The sequence below is a fragment of the Salvia hispanica genome, chromosome 6 (genome assembly GCF_029641045.1).
Source record: "Salvia hispanica isolate PSC_SH4W2 chromosome 6, Shi_PSC_v1, whole genome shotgun sequence".
Classification (NCBI taxonomy): domain Eukaryota; kingdom Viridiplantae; phylum Streptophyta; class Magnoliopsida; order Lamiales; family Lamiaceae; genus Salvia; species Salvia hispanica.
The window spans coordinates 21,779,451-21,796,955 of record NC_142697.1 but is presented as its reverse complement, the minus strand read 5'-3'; the positions used below and the strand labels follow the sequence as shown (position 1 = coordinate 21,796,955).

At 34.5% G+C, this 17,505-nt stretch overlaps 2 protein-coding genes across 2 annotated transcripts; one reads left to right on the top strand and one right to left on the bottom strand.

The window, feature by feature from the left end:
• Positions 1-1,608: 1,608 nt before the first annotated feature.
• LOC125207545 (reticulon-like protein B2) lies at positions 1,609-3,928 on the top strand. Its single transcript, XM_048106930.2, has 5 exons — positions 1,609-1,914; positions 2,776-2,956; positions 3,053-3,194; positions 3,328-3,397; positions 3,478-3,928. The coding sequence occupies exons 1-5, from the start codon at positions 1,707-1,709 to the stop codon at positions 3,645-3,647; spliced, it is 771 nt and encodes a 256-aa protein (XP_047962887.1). The 5' UTR covers positions 1,609-1,706; the 3' UTR covers positions 3,648-3,928.
• Positions 3,929-4,144: 216 nt separating this feature from the next.
• On the bottom strand, positions 4,145-8,487 carry LOC125203962 (uncharacterized). Its single transcript, XM_048102492.2, has 14 exons — positions 8,100-8,487; positions 7,738-7,859; positions 7,582-7,670; positions 7,465-7,500; positions 7,249-7,342; positions 7,005-7,094; positions 6,804-6,868; positions 6,236-6,732; positions 6,081-6,147; positions 5,856-5,966; positions 5,069-5,773; positions 4,919-4,990; positions 4,700-4,840; positions 4,145-4,562 (listed from the first exon to the last, which is right to left on the bottom strand). Exons 1-14 carry the CDS (start codon positions 8,300-8,302, stop codon positions 4,449-4,451), a joined length of 2,406 nt encoding a protein of 801 aa, XP_047958449.1. The 5' UTR covers positions 8,303-8,487; the 3' UTR covers positions 4,145-4,448.
• Between the last annotated feature and the right edge of the window lie 9,018 nt (positions 8,488-17,505).

Sequence of the window (17,505 nt, the reverse complement as noted above, 5' to 3'; positions counted from 1 at the left end):
ATTTGTTGTAAATCTGAGCCATTTTCGTTGAATTTCTATGTTCCATTTTAGAGGAAGTCAGCCCATTTTTGTTAGATTTTTTTTTGTTCTATCTTCGATTTGGTTCGATTGTTAGGGTCGATTCTGGTTCAAGGCTGTGACGATTTCCAGTTGAATTGGTGTTCTTTCTAGTTGAATTTTTGGGTTCTAGCAATTGCCGGAAATTTCAGTGATTTAGCTGCACACAACGTAAACGTTCATTTATCAAATCATTATTATTTCATTGCTTTTTGATTAATGAAATTAATGGGATTTTCATGATTAACAAATTAATTTAAGTTGAGGAGCGCGGTGGAGGAGATCGTGGCGTCGATAAAAATGTTGGGCGAAGGATTGTGAGGATGGAGATGACGAGAGATGGAGGCAGCGAGGATGGAGATGGAGTAGAACGAAATGATGCTGGAATCCCAGAAGCAAATTGTTCGATGCATTATTGAAGGGATTGTTTCAGCTCAAGAACAACAAGAAAAAGGTGAAAAAAGTGAAAACAGACCCATCTACAGATTCACCTCTTACTATATTTTCTTCTTTTTTTTCCAGCTAATTTGAAATGCTTATAATATATGGAGTTTGATGCATAATTTAGTTTTAAATAAATTAAATATTCTAATTAAACTCATGATCCAGTCAAAATAGCTTTAAAATGCGTTGACCGTCAATTTTTAACGGTGCCGTCCAAAAAGGACTAAATCCGGCCCGTTTTCAATTGTGGAGGATCAAATCATTCAAAAGATAATGTTTTAGACCAAAATCGTAAAATCGTCACGTATTAAGGACCACTTTTGGCCTTTAGTCTTTTTTAGTCAACAGTTCGGCTTGTGATAGTATTCATGCCTCTACTCCATTGCTACCAAAATTATGGAGTATTACTATATCTCATAATTATTCATATCACTTCTACCAATGTGATTAATTTAATCTTAAACGATTCTCATTTTAGTTTATTCTATATTTGTATCTCATCATTATCATATCTAAGTAATTCAGAATGCGCTACCATGAAGTTTAGATGGATTTATTGGTTACATATTATATGGGTTTAGATCATTTACATAACATAAGTGGGCCTGGGCCGCATAAGTTTTATTCCCATCACCTCTCACCCCATTTCAGAACCATAAAATGAGTAGTCATTGTTGATATATTCGCAGAAATTTATTAACATAATTACAAGAGAGCTTTTACTTAACCATGCCTTATTAAAAATGTAATCAATTAAACAGAATATCTTATAAATCAAACCATGCCTTTATATGGGCAATACTGCATAGAGAGGCGTGATATAATAAAATTGATTTTCGATTATACATATCACAAGTCAAGTGCAATTCATTGTTATTGCTATTGCTGTTATTTTCAAATTTTATGCAAGATTTAAGCCTTTTTTTAGAATCAAAGCTTTTAAGATTTTAAGTCGTGATATCTTCGAATTATGTATCTTAAACCTAACGTCCGTTAAATCATAACGTGGGTCGATTGCTTCTTTTCTGGACTTCCGTTACTCCGAACCTCAGGTTCCGGAACTCCGAACGACCATCACTTTTTAAAATTCACTCGGCTTTCATTGTCGATAAATCTCATTCAAGGAAACAATACCTCTCGGAAAAAGTCTGAAATATTGATAGAAATCATCGTAAGGCGGCGACTGAGATTGGAATTTGGAATCGATGGCTGAGCACACCGTCGAGCATGAGAAGCACGAATCTGAATCTCTGATCGATAAGATCACGGAGAAATTGCACGATGCTGATTCGTCGTCATCGGATTCTGACGGCGATAACGACATCAAATCGGCTGCATCCACCGTCAAGTCCAAGATCTATCGCCTGTTCGGCCGCGAAAAGCCCCTTCACAAGGTTCTAGGCGGTGGAAAACGTATGACATTATATTTGGAGTTTTTAGATTGTTTTTTATTACTCTTGTACTCTAAAAACTACTATGTGTTTATTGAAACTGGGGAATTTGTTTATGTTTCTGGAGGGAAGTGTTTAGGTTTCATTACTTTAATTGATGATTTATTTACTTGTGTTTACAACTAAATTTAGGGATTGGATTTTTTGTATTAGTATGAAATAGCGTACATTTGTTTAGTGAGTGAGTGAGAAAAGATGGATGTTATGTTTTCTCTATTGATTCACTTGTTTACAAATGAATTGATATGCCCGATGTAGTTTTCTGTTTTAAGAAATGGATGTTCTATCGAAAAAAGTTCCTGATAACAAGCAAATTTTGAGTGTTATCCTTCGAAGTTAAAATGAGAAGAAATAGGAGCTCTGCTGTAGTTTCTTCTCTTTAGCTAATTGTTTCAGGAAGTGATATTTCCTTGTTCATTTATTTCCAGATCCTCAGATAGCTTTGATACTTGATTATTTGTTCTGTTTATATTCTTACCGAATGTTAACTTCACGATAGTTGAATAACGAATCTGGTTTTGTCTTATGTATCAAACTGTATGCTGGATTAAGAAACAACATGATCTTTTTGCTGCCATTAGGCTGTTCAAATGGAAAACATAATGTGCATTAGTAGATAGTGAGTTTGGTATGTGTGTGTTGGATTTCCTGATAGTGAGTTTGGTATGTGTGTGTTGGATTTCCTTTTGGCTGCATTATTTGTGGAACATATGAACTAAACAAGTATTTGACTGATATGAAGTTAAGATGCCAATCTGACGTATTGTTTCTTCCTATGCACCTGTATTGTTACAAGTCTGTACTTGATTGAATTTTCTTGCAGCTGCTGATATTTTTTTATGGAGGGACAAGAAAGTATCTGCCGGCGTTCTTGGTGTTGCGACAGTGATTTGGGTGCTTTTTGAACTGCTTGAATACCATTTGCTAACGCTAGTGTGCCATATCCTGATTCTTGGTCTAGCAATCGTTTTTCTGTGGTCTAATGCAGCCTCTTTTATCAAAAAGTATGCTTACTGACCAACCTACGAGCACTCATTTTTTGATTTTTAAAAATTTGTGCTCTAGAAAAGGCAACTTACTTCCTCTCTCATGCTTTTCAGATCTCCACCTAGAATCCCTGAAGTTGTTATTCCTGAGGATATTGTATGGGATGTAGCTTCTGCATTCCGGAGTGAAATCAATTTTTCTCTTGCCATCCTCCGAGATGTTGCATCAGGGAAAGATGTGAAGAGCTTCCTTGCAGTATGTTAATCTTATTATTCCCTTAATCATATATGAATGTTTGAGTGATTGGAGTATTGATTCGTATGAAATGTGTGATGATTGATTCACATCTAAGAACTCATTGTTTTTTCGGGGGGTCATGTGCTTTTAGGTGATTGCTGGACTATGGGTTCTTTCTATACTGGGAAGCTGCCTCAACTTCCTCACCTTGTTCTACGTCGGTAAGTGCATGGCTGATTGACCACATTTTCTTAATCGAGTTTTCTCCTTGAGTTACTAATGTTTTTCCCTCCAAAAACAGGTTTCCTTTTGTTGCACTCAGTGCCTCTGCTTTATGAAAAATACGAGGATCAGGTTGACGCTTTTGCAGAGAAAGCTGAGGCAGAGCTGAAGAAACAATACGCTGTGTTCAGTTCCCAGGTCTTGAGTAAAATTCTGAGAGGGCCGTTGAAGGATAAGAAGTTCCTGTAAACCTTTTGGAGGTGTGTTGCTATGTGAAAGTAAATCTGTTGGGTCGCTGTGCTGCTTTGATTGGTTTCACAACTTACTTGGTCTTATAGAACCCATGTTTTCACCAGTTTGTTTTTTTGTGGGTTCCTAATGGAAAAACATGTGCGTTACTATATTAGGCATTTTCTATTGTGTTGCCTCTGCATTATTTAAAATTTCTACGACTTCCAATCGACTATGTGGTATTAATAGTTATCTGTCTAAACTTTATAAAAGGTAGTATAGATTATTCAGATTTTTTATTGCTGTTGTGAATATAGTCAATGAAGGAGATGAAAACAGGTGTTAAAAGGGATATCGAGTAACAAAAAATGCTTTAAAGTTTCTATGTTCTTGATGCATTAACACGACAAAATAAGTGAGATATGGAGTCTCAAAAAAGTCACTAGATGATTCGGTATTTTTACCAGAGGAGTAGATCCTTAGCTAATGTTTGTTTAGAGCAAATACACTAAAAAAGTGGAAATGGAATTTTGATAAATCTGATATTTCATACTACTATTAATTCAAATTCACACAAATGAATAACAAATGGCTAAATCCGCATGGATGTTCTACATATGGCGTTATTTACAGCTACTATATCCAAGCCTACATTTTTCACAAATAAGCATGTAAAAACTACAAAATCCAACACGAACCAAAACATTAAAAATCCCCTGAGGCTGATGCAGACCAAATCCCGTGGTTATCTCAAGCAATTCCAACGTTCGACAAGAACTAAACACCGTTGAATGTTTTGACACGCAAACTTGCGATGCTCTAGAGGAAGTAAGATAGCTGCTCTGTCTTCCTCGAACCCCCCTCTCCGTAGAGATCATTCCATTGCTTAAGCTCAGCCATTACGGAGCCCCCGGAAGCAAAACTAGCAGCAACCTGCACCATCATGGATTAATCATGAAACTTTACATGTCAATATGAAGTTCAGAGCAATGGATCAAACAAATATCGCTAACAAGAAATTGATCATGCTGTCAAGAAATACATTCGTATGGTAAGCGTAGTCACGTTACCTGATTCCTGGCCTGCTTAAAATCTTCCATGTTTAAGGGCCTCAATGATATTGTTTTTTCCTCTTTAGTTTCTTCTTTGGAAGCAGAATCATATTCAGAGCTCTCCTCATCATCTATCTGCTTCTTTTCCTCTTTAGTTTCCTGACCAAGCAAAGCTGTTAGTGGAAACTGATGTATTGAGAGTTAAAAGTTGATCATTTTTGTAAGAAATTGAAGTACCTTATCCTTCTTCTCTCTCTCCTGCTTTATGAGTTCTCTGACTGGTCTATAAGCTGCGGTTACACACAAATTCTGTTTCCAATAGCCATGTTAATGGAAGATAATAAAAAAAACAAACAAATTCGACAACTTCCAAATAGCCAAACAAACCTTAAGATCACTTCCACTGTAGCCTTCTGTCATGACTGCAAGCTCTTTGAAGTCTAGGACTTCCACTTTTTCCTTGGATAGCAGTGTTCTCAATATCATTTCTCGGTTCTCCACTGAAGGTAGGCTGACCATAATTCTGCGCTCGAACCGCCTAATAATGGCTTCATCGAGATCAAATGGTCTATTAGTTGCTGCAAGAACAAGTATCCGCTCCCGAGCCTTTGTCATTAGCCCATCCCAATGTGACATGAACTCGTTCTTGATTTTCCGCATCGCCTCATGCTCTCCCACTCTTGTTCTCTGCCCGAGCATACTGTCTACCTCATCGACAAAGATTATGGTAGGGGAAACCTTGGCTGCAAGCGTGAAGAGAGCTCGGACGTTCTTTTCATCTTCCCCAAACCATTTTGAAGTGATTGTTGACATTGAGACATTTATGAAGCTAGCCCCAGCTTCATTGGCAATGGCCTTTGCCAGCATTGTTTTTCCTGTCCCGGGAGGGCCAAAGAGCAGTATGCCTCTGCAAGGCTTGAGAAGCCCACCGGTGAATAGGTCTGGCCTTCGAAGAGGAAGCATCACCAGCTCCTGAAGTGATTCCTTGATGTCATTCAGAGCTCCAATATCGGCAAATGTCACTCCGATCTCATTTGCAGGGATGACTTCTGGCCTTATCCGCTTCTCGAATTCATTATCTGGAGGTACTTCCTGGCATAAGCACCAAAATAACATACTAGTTAAACGATCATTCCATTAAGGATCAGTGTCGTGATTCGTGTTCAGGACTTACCGGGACCTTAATGGCTGATGCATTCTCAGCATCAGTCTTTGTTGAACCGACTGATTTCTCCGGTGCACTCTTGCTCCCCGGCTTTGCCCCAGGTTTCGATCCAGCAGCATTCTGTCGTTGTTATAAACATGATCCGTTAAACGAGTGGTAATATTACAATATAAAGTTAGGAACACAGAAAAGCAGGATTGAGATAGGAAAAGCCTTGAATAAGTCAGCATTTACCTCCAATTTAAGGGCATCTTTGCCACTCTTCCTCCTCTCTTGGAAAAGGCTTAATCCATGTGCCAGACTGTACCAAATGCAGTGAAGTTAAGAAAACAATATCACAAAATAAGGGACACAATTTATAAAAATGAATAATTTTATTCATATCCAACCTGACTGATGATATGAGAAGCTTCCCATTACGATACCGGGGATCCTTGCTAGACATCAAATGGTATGACAGGGCAGAAACTACGATTTCCTCGATGTAGTTACTGAGGAGCATGGTGTCGGCATGACAGATGGATCCTAAATCATCACACTCTAGATCATTTGCAGCAAGTACCTCAGCAATGTGATTCCTGCTATCCTGAAACTGGATCTTCTTTATATCCTCTTCGAGCTGAGCTTTCCAGCTCGGAAGATTAGTTTCATCTTCCGGGGGTCTGATCTCGATATTGTAAGGGAATAACAGACTAATCCGATCATCAACTATCCTTGATTCCTCGGTAAGGCCCAACATTTGGGAACCGAGTACCAAGATTGATCCTGATAATTTCTTCAACATTCTACTGAACATCTTATATAGTCTAGAAGATTGGAGAAGTAGCCTGTCAACATCCCGGATATACAGAACTATAGAACCAGTTTCAGAAAGTGAAACCAACACCTGCAAATGGCATTCCCTTAATGATGTAGCAAGCCAATATTTGATCACATCAAAGGGATTCTTGAAGCTACCTTATAAAGTGACTGCACAAAAACCTTCTCATCGAAACTCCAGCTGTTCAAGCGTTTAGAAGGAGCTAAGAAAGGGAAAAGGACCAAGTATAAGATGATATGCAAGATACGATGAGAAACTGGACAACATGCTTGAAATTTTTTTGACATAAACTTGCATGTAAAGAATAATAGATGCGATTAGGAGAATGTATACTCAACCTGTACTTGAAGAGTATGACTGTAAACTGATGCTGCTCATATCTGAAGAGACAGAGGAAGCTCTCCGATGCTGTGGAGGTTTTTTGATTTCTTCATTTCAAGAAAATGTTAAGTGTGACACACTGTTAGTTGCTAAAATAGATAGATGTATAAAGAAAACCAAGCATGCATGACTGTTCTAGTATACAGAAAATCTGAGTTCATATTCTATGAATAGAAAATAGCATCATGAATGATCTTGTACCTCTGTCGTCCTCTCTTGAAGGAAGTGCAGAGAACGAACCAAGAAAACTGGTTACTCGTTCAAATGTTACTTCAGAGATGGACCTCTGCAGAGACTACAATAGGAAAACTGGATTTAATTAACATTGGTTGATGGATATTCGATAAACGACGACCATCTTCATGTACACCTATCAATTATCATAAAGTTAATCTAGTCAATAAAACAAGTACTCACAGTCTCTTTATTGATGCTACCGAACTTGCTTTGGATCTGTGGTTGATTGACAAAAACAAGTAAAAACCAGATCAGAGAACGCGTAAGAAAGAACAAATTTCAATGAGATGAACACACCTTAAGCGAAAAGTTGGCCATATCGAGGAGCAGCAACTTGGCATCGAACTGATGAGCTAGCGCCTTAGCAAGCGTTTGCTGGTATGGTTCTGCAAAGCCATAACAGGATAAGAAATGTAAAGGAAAATGAAAATTCGTGAAAAAGCAATGTGTTACCTGCAGGGCCTGAGAGCAATATAGCCCGACTTGCAGGGGACAGATTTCGAGTGTGCTTAGAGACGTCCAAGTGTTTCAGATGAAAATAAGCTGCATTTGTTAACAAGAGACGCGTTCGCTCACTGTCGGATACATCAAGACAGACATTTTGGTTAAGATTTATTAGGAACAATATAATTGTCATACATCTTTGTAGATATGAAGACTTGAACTATGCTAACAAATTTTGGCAGGAAAACAGCAAATTTTATCCCAAAACCAAAATAAAACAGGAAAACATAAACTAAGGCACAGAAAAAGAAAATGCTTATTCTTTCCATGGAAACTAGTATAAAAAAATGATGATTTTGTATAAATTTAACCTGAGATAATATGGAAACTCCTCAAAGGAAACTCCACAGCTCTTTCCATCAACAACCAATCGGAGAAGCTCGAGGTGTATTCCCTCGGGGGTGACGCCTTCGGCGGCGGAGGTCCATCGGCCGAACGTGGAGCCGGAGGCCAGACCGAGGCCGACTCCTACGCCGACGCTCAATGCCGACAACAATACGTGGTTCTGTTCCATAATCACCAACAACCAATACCTATACGTACATAGACGGATATACGTATAGGAAAATGGGCAGAATAACGGAGGGGAAATGCAGATTTTTTGGTTCCGAATGAGACGTTGGTCAATTCCTTTGGTTTGTGATTGTGAATTAATTGACAGGTAAATAGAGCAGGCAATATTGTGAGGATGACGCTATGCTATTGCTATTGCTATTGCTATATATATAGCCAGCTATGAGAGAGAAGCATTCAATAACTAACCAAATTTTGGTCGACTTTACTTTTTTTGACATATTTTTGCCAATATGTCAGAAAAAGGATGTCAGAAAAAGGGGTTAATGTGTTTAGCTACATGGAGAAAAAATCGAGTTTTATTAGGAAAGTATAGTATGAATAAGCAGACTTTATATTATCTTTCTAATTTAAGAAATTTCCCATAGGGGACGACTAATTGACTACAAGATATTGTTATTTCAGGTATTTATTTATATTTCTTAACACGGTTTCTTCATATATACTCCCTCCGTCCCCCATTAGGAGTCACACTTTGACTGAACATGGGTTTTAAAAATTGTAAAGAAAAGTTGGTTGAAAAAGTTAGTGGAATGTATGACCCATTTATTTATATTGGTTTTATAATAAAATATGAGTATATTGAGTTAGTGGAATGTGGGACCTACTTACTATTTATGGTAAAAATAAAGTGTAATTCTTAATTGGAGACGGACCGAAATGGAAAAGTGTGACTCTTAGTCGGGGACGAAGGGAGTATAATGCAGGATTTCTGTGAAATTTGATGAAAACAAATGTTGATGAACGGTTACTATAAGGAAATAAAGAATCTTAGAATATGTATAATGTTAGTACTTCATTATGCACCTATTAATTGTCTTATAGTTAGTCGGTGTGGGTACTAAGAAATTGTTTGACATTATCAATAAATAAAAAAGTAAAAAATTTGTAGAATGTGAACCATACTTATATTTACTGATTTTATAATAATTATAAATAAAATGAATTATTAAAATATGATATTCATTTATTAAAAAAAATTAAATACGACAATTAGTGAAGACCAGAAAAGGATGATAAAATTGAACAAGTAATAGGCACAAGTTGGTATCTACTGAATCCGAGAGCTATGTTAATCTCAATATGTAACGTTTCATTGATGTAATCATATTCTCAGAAATCCCACATAAAGTTTAAGTTGACTAACACCAAATGTTCCCTTATTACAAATAAATAAGTTGTAATACCATCTTTTTTTTGAGTAATTATTCACTGTTTTTAAATTAGTAAAGATATTAATGAAACAAGTGAAATTCAGGCTCTTTTTTCGTCCACCAATCCGTTGGCATTGTCTTCAAATACACCTGGCAGAGTTCTATTGGCTGTCATCTACACCATTCTGACTGTTGTTTGAGATCCGATTGTCGTGAAAAAATGTGACATAGTATATTATTTTATTTAAAGCAAATATTTGCAGACAAATTTTATGGCATGCATTCGTCGGGTCCTTCTAAAATAGGTCCAAGAATAAAATATTCCAACATCATTTTTTTGCCATAAATTAACAATAGATACATGATTTAAGGGAAGAGAAGATTTGAAAAATAAAAAGTCGGCCACGATTATCTTTTTAAAAAGTAATTAAACAAATTCGGTAAATACATTACATGCAATAATCGCAACTAGCTGGGGACAGCAGTCTCTAATACAATATGCATTCACATCATAATTAATCACTTCACCCCTTATCAATTACTAGTACTACATTTTCTGTTATGAAATGTGGACAGTCTCAAAAAAGGGGTGGCCGCACATCCTACGCTTTTTTCTGATACTCCATTTGTCTCACAATATATACTCGAATCATTTATTTTCATTCATTTTTAAAAATTATACTAATAAATAGTTAAAGCGGAGAGATAGTAAAGTAAGAGAGAAAATACAAATGAGAAGACTCTCCTTCAGGGACGGATCTATTTGGAGTTCACAAGGGGCAAATGCCCCACCTAGAAATAATTTATGTATACTACTTTTAATAAGTTAATTTTAATTTTTTTTAAAATATACTTATTTTTGCCCCTTCTCAATGTATTAAAATATCTTTATGTATATTTTTGCCCCATCTATGTAGAATTTCTGGCTCCGTCCCTGCTCTCCTCTATATTATTCTCTTCTTCACTTTAATTATTTATTACTCTCTCCGTCCCCCAAATATTGTCTCACTTTGACCCAACGTGGGTTTTAAGAAATGTAATGAAAAGTAAATTGAAAAAGTTAGTGGAAGATGAGTTCTATTTTTATATATTAGTTTTAATAAAATGTGAGTAGAATTGAGTTAGTGGAATATATACATGGTTCACTGTAAAAAATGGTAAAAAGTAAAATGAGAATTTTTTTTGGGACGGATGAAAATAGAAAAATGGGACAAATTTTTAAGGACGAAGGGAGTATTACTTTTTTAAAACGAGTGCAAAAAAGAAATTACTCAAGTATCGTTAAACGAAGAAAGTAGGTAACCACCCATATATTGTAGTAGTAGTATATTGCATACATGGATCGAAAATGTTCTTTATATACAAACTTTAATAATTAGCTGAAAATAGAAAATTGAGAAGTGGCAATTAGCGTGCAATCTTAGTTCAGTGGGTGGCACACGCTTTATTCTATTATTAATTGTATTTTCCAAGTAATTTACAAAATATCAAACCTCTTAACTATTTCTTTAGTAAATAGGAGTATTGCTCAACCTTTATGAGTCTTTGGGGGAGACTAAAAGTTCATAGTGGTGGAAGTCGGTAAGAAAAGTGGTTCTCCAATATAATTTCGGACTAATTACAAGACTTTTAAAAAAAGCTTGTACTATTAGTTTGGATCGATTATTGGTTCACATCTTTAGCTATAGAACGCTAGTTAAAGCGAGCCCAATAGCAAAATAAACAATTGTGTGTTGCTAGATACGAAAATTCATATAGTATTGGAAACTATTTTAAAAAAATCATCCACCATTTTCCATGAAAAAACAGTTACAAAAATGGTATTAATGTATTGAACTAAAAAAGTAGTTATAGGATTGATTGGTGTAGTAATGGCATGTGCGCAACTTGAGAAATGAGCATAGTTTTTGGTAGGAGTGTATATAAGAGACGCAAACAAGATGGTTTCCTCTTCGATTTGGGTCATGTCAATTGTGATGGTGACAGTCACTCAATTAACTTCTTAGACAACTCTTCTACTTCACCCCAAACCCTCAATTATGCATAAACATCCTTTGCATGGTTGGAAAAGGATGGCTTTTGGCAAAACACTTTGGGTCTCTCTGTGAATACTTTCGATTGGCAGTAACCATCGTTGATTTTATGAGGTGCATTCATAGTATGTCTATGTCTTTCCAAGTGTTTCCCTATGCTAATACTCCCTCTGTCCCAAGATAATAGAGACGCTTTTTTTCGCCCTCATTTTAGAAAAATGTTACAAAATAGTTGAAAAATGATATAAAAACATGATAAGCGAGAACACATTTGACGCAACTCTCTTTCTCAAAATTCACGAACATTTCATTACAATGGAACTGATGGAGACAAGAGCAGCACCCTCCACACACTAGAAAAGCTTAAGGACAAAAAACAAAGAATTAAAAAATAAGTTTATGATGCAAAAGAAAGCAATCCTCAGTTGAGGACATATTATCTTAATCGTTTTCTTTTCTAGGACACTTCAATTTGCATTTCCTAATTTTAGTTGGGACATCAATAATGAAAATGTTTTATAAGCATTGACGGAATATTTATAAACATAAATTAGCCTCCTATTTGAAAATTTCTTAGTCATTTTTGTTTGGCAGTGACAATAAAATCTGGTCTAAAACTTCTTTAGTAATTGGCGGTTAAAGATTTATTTTGTAAATAGGGAGTATTTCTCTTGGCTACTTGCATCCATAGAATTTTCTGGATACTCTTGATTCTTAAAAAATATTTCGCATATCTAAAAAGTTAGAATCTTATAACTAAAAGGAGAAAAAGATGATGACCGAGGACATCACTCAAAATCTACTTTAACAATATTGTTATAAGCGCCACTCAACTTCTCCCATAATTTCTTACGAAACTGCATTAGAAGTATTGTTATTCCTCTTGTGTCACCTAATTAGACCATTTAAAAATAATTTTATTATTTTAAAATACCTATAAATACATGGAAATTCATCTAACAAACTAATACGTACGTATCAATTATTAGGTCACGCCATACATAGAACACCACACTAAAACTCAAAAGTGAAATCTTTTACTACAAAGGAAGTTATAAAAGAGTCTCTTTTCATGTAACTATAATATTTTTTATAATCGTAATATCTTATTTTAAATTTTATGGACAATGATGTTGAAGGAAGTTGACATAAACCGGACCCTCCACCAAATTAGAACTCCAGAAGTTTATTTGCTGCTTTATGGCATATCAATTAACCCCACCAAAGTGTGTGACATGTCGGTTGTAATTTATTTTACTAACAAAAGTTCAACTCCCACCAAAATAAATAAAATACAAACAAATAGTGATATGTAAAACCACAAGATTATTAAAGTAATAATCATGGAATGCAAGACTGTTGTTGTCTCACTTTCTAAATATATGGTTGAGAGGGCTTATTTAGAATCTTATACATCATGTGCCCTTCAATCTATTGTGGATTGTCATGTGTGTGTCTACGTGTATTTGCGTGTGTAAAACCTTATTGCTCCCCCCAAAAAATTGGCTTTATTGATAAGTTTCGTTTCATATAGGTCGAAAATAATCTTCTTTAATATTCTTGATCATTTGGCCTTTCTATATTTGTCCAGATTTATTATAGTATCTGTTTGAGCTCACAAGAAAATTATTACTACTACAGATTTATAAAGACATCAACAGTTAATTAATAGCCCAAAATGGTACCATGAATTTTCGCTTTTAGAAGTTTAACCAATAAAAAAGAAAACATCTGTTTTAATTAAGTGAAACCCATTCTTTGGGCTTAGGTTATCGATTATGGGTAGTGTGCCAGAGTTTTCTTATCCATCCGGTCAATTATTGCGCCGAGGACTCACCTAAAATTAGAAGGTAGTTGACATGTTTGGTAGGGGTAATAACTCATCTAGGATGAAATTTTATGAATAAAATGCCAAGAAACAATGAAACAAACAGTTATTTTTTCTAGTAGTGAGGTTACTTTCCAGCCCACCCCTTCTATTCATGGTGTGTAGTGATTCTATAGCTTTGTTGATGACGGATGTTCCGTTTTTGTTGTTGATGTTTCTATTTACGATGTCCCTCTTGATTTGTTTGTTTGATTGTGTTTGCTCTGTGCTAATATTAGTTCTTGCTAGTTTGTTTTGCATGTTCTAGGTTTAGTACTCTGCTCGCGACCTTTTGAGTGGTTCGAGCTTTTCCTCTTGTTTTACATCAAAAAAGTGAGTCGGACATTACTCTCTAACAAAAATTGGTGGATTTGATTAAATTAATGTTAGGTTTAATTATCAATCAGTTAATATCATTCTATTTAGAAGGATGATATACCTTAATACTCAAAAATATCAAAACTAGGATACTATCTTTTTCCTTTGAAAGATTTTGTACTAGAATTCAAGCTAAGCGCCGAGTAGTGATCTAGGGAAACCATTACTTAACTGCATAACTAGAGAACACGAATTTAGTTCACTACACGAAAGAGTGAACCAAAACGCCATTACAGTGAACTAAATCCTTCACGGAGTAAATACTTCACTAGTATAATATTTTGTTTCACTCCTTATTCTTAAATTCATATTGTCCAGTAAAACGCCCATATAGTTAACTAGATCGTTTTGATCTAATAGCTGAGAATTATTCTCTAGTTATGCACTTAATATTAGTTATACTTTAATCATATGTTTATACTCCTATTTATAGAAGGAAACACAAATTAGAGTGACCCACCCATAGCCAAGTAGGTCAAAAGTTAAAAGCCAGTAAACAACTCTACATCCTTTGTTTTGGGAGAAAACAGTACTCCAAAACAAGTACTCCATTAAAACACACCCTTTTAATTTATCTAATCATAATATATCGTCCTCACTCTTTCAATTTATTTCACATGAACCTAAATCCTTTGTCTTAAATTTTGCTTCATATACAAATACAAGGTTTGCTCTCGCTTTCTTGACCAACTCAAAGCTAAGATGGCTTCTTTCATTTAAATACTAATGCAAATCACATTAGGTATATAAGTTCTGTTAATTAATGACGTGGGCTTAACAAAGACCAGGCATGCATGTTTAATTGCTTATATAGGTGCATATAGCATCTAGCTAGCAATCACCTAACCGTTACCTTTATTGCACACAAGATAAGTGGCTTTAAGCCTAAAAATAATGGAGACCAAATAGTAGAATTAGTAATAGTCTTGACGTTGGATCGGAAATAGCCTGTTCTATAGTTTCGATCCGCAACTGACTTGACAAGGGTTTCACCAGTTCTAACTTTGAATTGAAACCAACAATTTCATTTCAAAATTGTCCGATTTTTCATCCTATATTATTTTGTTATAAATTTCAAGAATTGGAAAATGCCTAATCGTATCCCAATTCCCAACCACCTAATTAAGTCGCTACGGCGGTTATAGTTCAACCCGTTGACCGTGGTTCCGAACAAACCTTGACTGCTGCTCCAGTTCCGATTCTATATACATTTTCTTTGTCCGGATTTATGTGACTACACTTATCAGTAAGTACTTTCATTTTATTTTGAAATGGTTATTCCAATACATGCTGATAGTTAATCGTATAGAATCTAAGACAGAAAGTGCAAACATTTCCAAAAGTGAAAGTTGGCACTTTTTTTGCAAGGACAAAGCCAGAATTAGATAATTTGTCAAGAGAATCTATATATTACTACTCCATTACGTATATTATTATGGGAAGCTTCCTATTGTTAAGAATTAGACAGACAGTCGTGGACAAAATAAGATCTGTTTTCGTGCAAATAATTACATTGATTTGTGCGGTTGCTTTTCAATTGATTTCTCTCAAATGTGAGACCGACATTAATTTAACTTTTTCTGGGCATGTGACAGAAAATTAGGTATTCGATTTGATGCATGGTTTTAGGTCCTCTAACATCACGTCAACGATCATATAATCAAACTCACATCTTTGGGATTAAAAAAAAAAGTTTAATCATTTATATTTTTATGCATCATATTTGTTTCTAACCACTTTCAAGTTTCAAGAATTATGTTTTAGTACTCTTGCTAATCAACTTTTTCTTTGTAATATGTTGAATGATTCACGAGTTTTAACCTTTTTTCCATTGGTTGAATGTGGCTTCGGCAGGTCACAAATCTCTTTCAAGGTTAGGAATGAGTCTATTTCATTTAATTACTGAAAAAGTAAGTATATATTTTAACATTTTGCTGTAAACTTTTAGTATAATATTATTGTCTTGTTTGTTTAAAAAACTATCTTTATGCAGTATGTAAAATCGATCCGTTTTATTTATCTACGGTATTAATAAATTGGAGGTGTTCATCACTGAATTAAGATTGTGAAATCATGGGTGAAGTATAATTCTGTGGTAATGATCGATGATTTATAATTTATAGATGCTTTCCATAGGGATATAGTATGAATTTGCTTTTTTAGTACAGTATACTGTAGCTTTTAGTGCTTTCATAATTCATTACCAAGATGTTGTACTTGGTATAATGAAATTGTAGGCTTTTTTGTTCAAAAATGCAGTCTCGAATTCTAAATTCAATATTTGATTATACAAAAATATTTCAATTTGAAATTGGATTCTAATTCCGTACGTACTTATTACCCAAAATCTCATTTCAATAGTAAATGACTAAATGTACTCCTCTCCGCTATCTCTCCCAAATTTAATCTTAGCATATGTTTTTCACTTTTTTCATTACTTCTTCTTTATATTTTAATTTTATAGTTATATATTTTCATTCTCTTTGAAATAATGTGAATGATTTACTTTTCACTTTTCAATTTTGGGATTATAATTTTATATAAATTAATTAATTTTATCAAATAAATTATTTGAAACTGAACTTAATTTTATATAATTGCTTAACTTTACCAGCTAGATTGATGGATGATTAAATAATCAACTAACTCTGGAGTGATAATATAAAAGATGTATGCTAAAATATTTAATACGATCTATTAATCATGCAAACCAAATATTTGATGAATTGTTTTACCGCTTCAAATAATAATATAGGAATAGAAGATGACATGTTGCAGAGGAAATAATGACTAAGAACAAGAAACATTTAGATAAATAGTGGATTACTTTAAAAAAGATTATTGAATAGCTGAGATCATTTTCGGAGCAACCCATGTGAGATGAGGCCCAATACTATATTGGGCTTAGAAATTAACTCATGGAAATTTTAGAACTCTATAGATGTGTACTGATTCTGATAATCAGAAACTTAATGTGTGTCACACGGTATAAATTGAATAATCGAATGTAATCATATGGAGTACTTTAATTCTGCATGCTCAATAAAATAAATTAGGTTGACGAAATACAAATTAAATAAGCATATAGTGTTACATATATAAAAGTTCGTTTCTACCTCGAGCTTTATATGAGTAAAACAAAGAAAATTAAAATAAGTGGAAGTCGACCCAAATCGGACCACTCATTGATCGTTCAAATTCGGTAGCACATAATACTTGAAAAATATATAGTATCAAAATAATAAAATAATATACTATATTATTTTTAAAATTTTATACTACAATATATTTTTACAACTTGATAATAATATAAACAAGGGCGGTGTATGGGGTTTCGTCTTCGCATGCGAATCCCAACTAAAGCTGGAGTTTTTCATCCGCGCCAAAAATATATAACCAAATCCACCATGTTTGTTTTTTACTTTGGACGCATTTTTGTAACAATCATATTTTTCTTCCATACCAATTATGAAGTTTCTTGGCCCATATTCATTATATTTATTATTCATCAAACAGACAGTCCAACATGGATAGGAACGCCAGCTCTTAATTTGTCCTTACATTTCAAGATGTTATTGCGTTTATAAATCATGAAAAAAAAAATAATGAAATGTGACACCCCTTGATTTAATGCCTAATTTAGTGATTGAAATTCCCATTTTCCGCGTGAATTAGGGGTTTACTGCATGCCAGAAATGGAAAAAACTGAGTT

What these genes read in the sequence shown, in the direction of transcription:
- LOC125203962 (XM_048102492.2), bottom strand. Translation starts at nt 8,302, where the DNA reads ATGGAACAGAACCACGTATTGTTGTCGGCATTGAGCGTCGGCGTAGGA. An exon ending in GTCATACTCTTCAAGTACAG is followed by an intron (nt 6,869 to 7,004) that starts GTTGAGTATACA and finishes TCCCTTTCTTAG; the next exon opens with CTCCTTCTAAACGCTTGAAC. An exon ending in AAGATGCCCTTAAATTGGAG is followed by an intron (nt 5,967 to 6,080) that starts GTAAATGCTGAC and finishes TAACAACGACAG; the next exon opens with AATGCTGCTGGATCGAAACC.
- LOC125207545 (XM_048106930.2), top strand. Translation starts at nt 1,707, where the DNA reads ATGGCTGAGCACACCGTCGAGCATGAGAAGCACGAATCTGAATCTCTG. An exon ending in GCAGCCTCTTTTATCAAAAA is followed by an intron (nt 2,957 to 3,052) that starts GTATGCTTACTG and finishes CATGCTTTTCAG; the next exon opens with ATCTCCACCTAGAATCCCTG. An exon ending in ATGTGAAGAGCTTCCTTGCA is followed by an intron (nt 3,195 to 3,327) that starts GTATGTTAATCT and finishes ATGTGCTTTTAG; the next exon opens with GTGATTGCTGGACTATGGGT.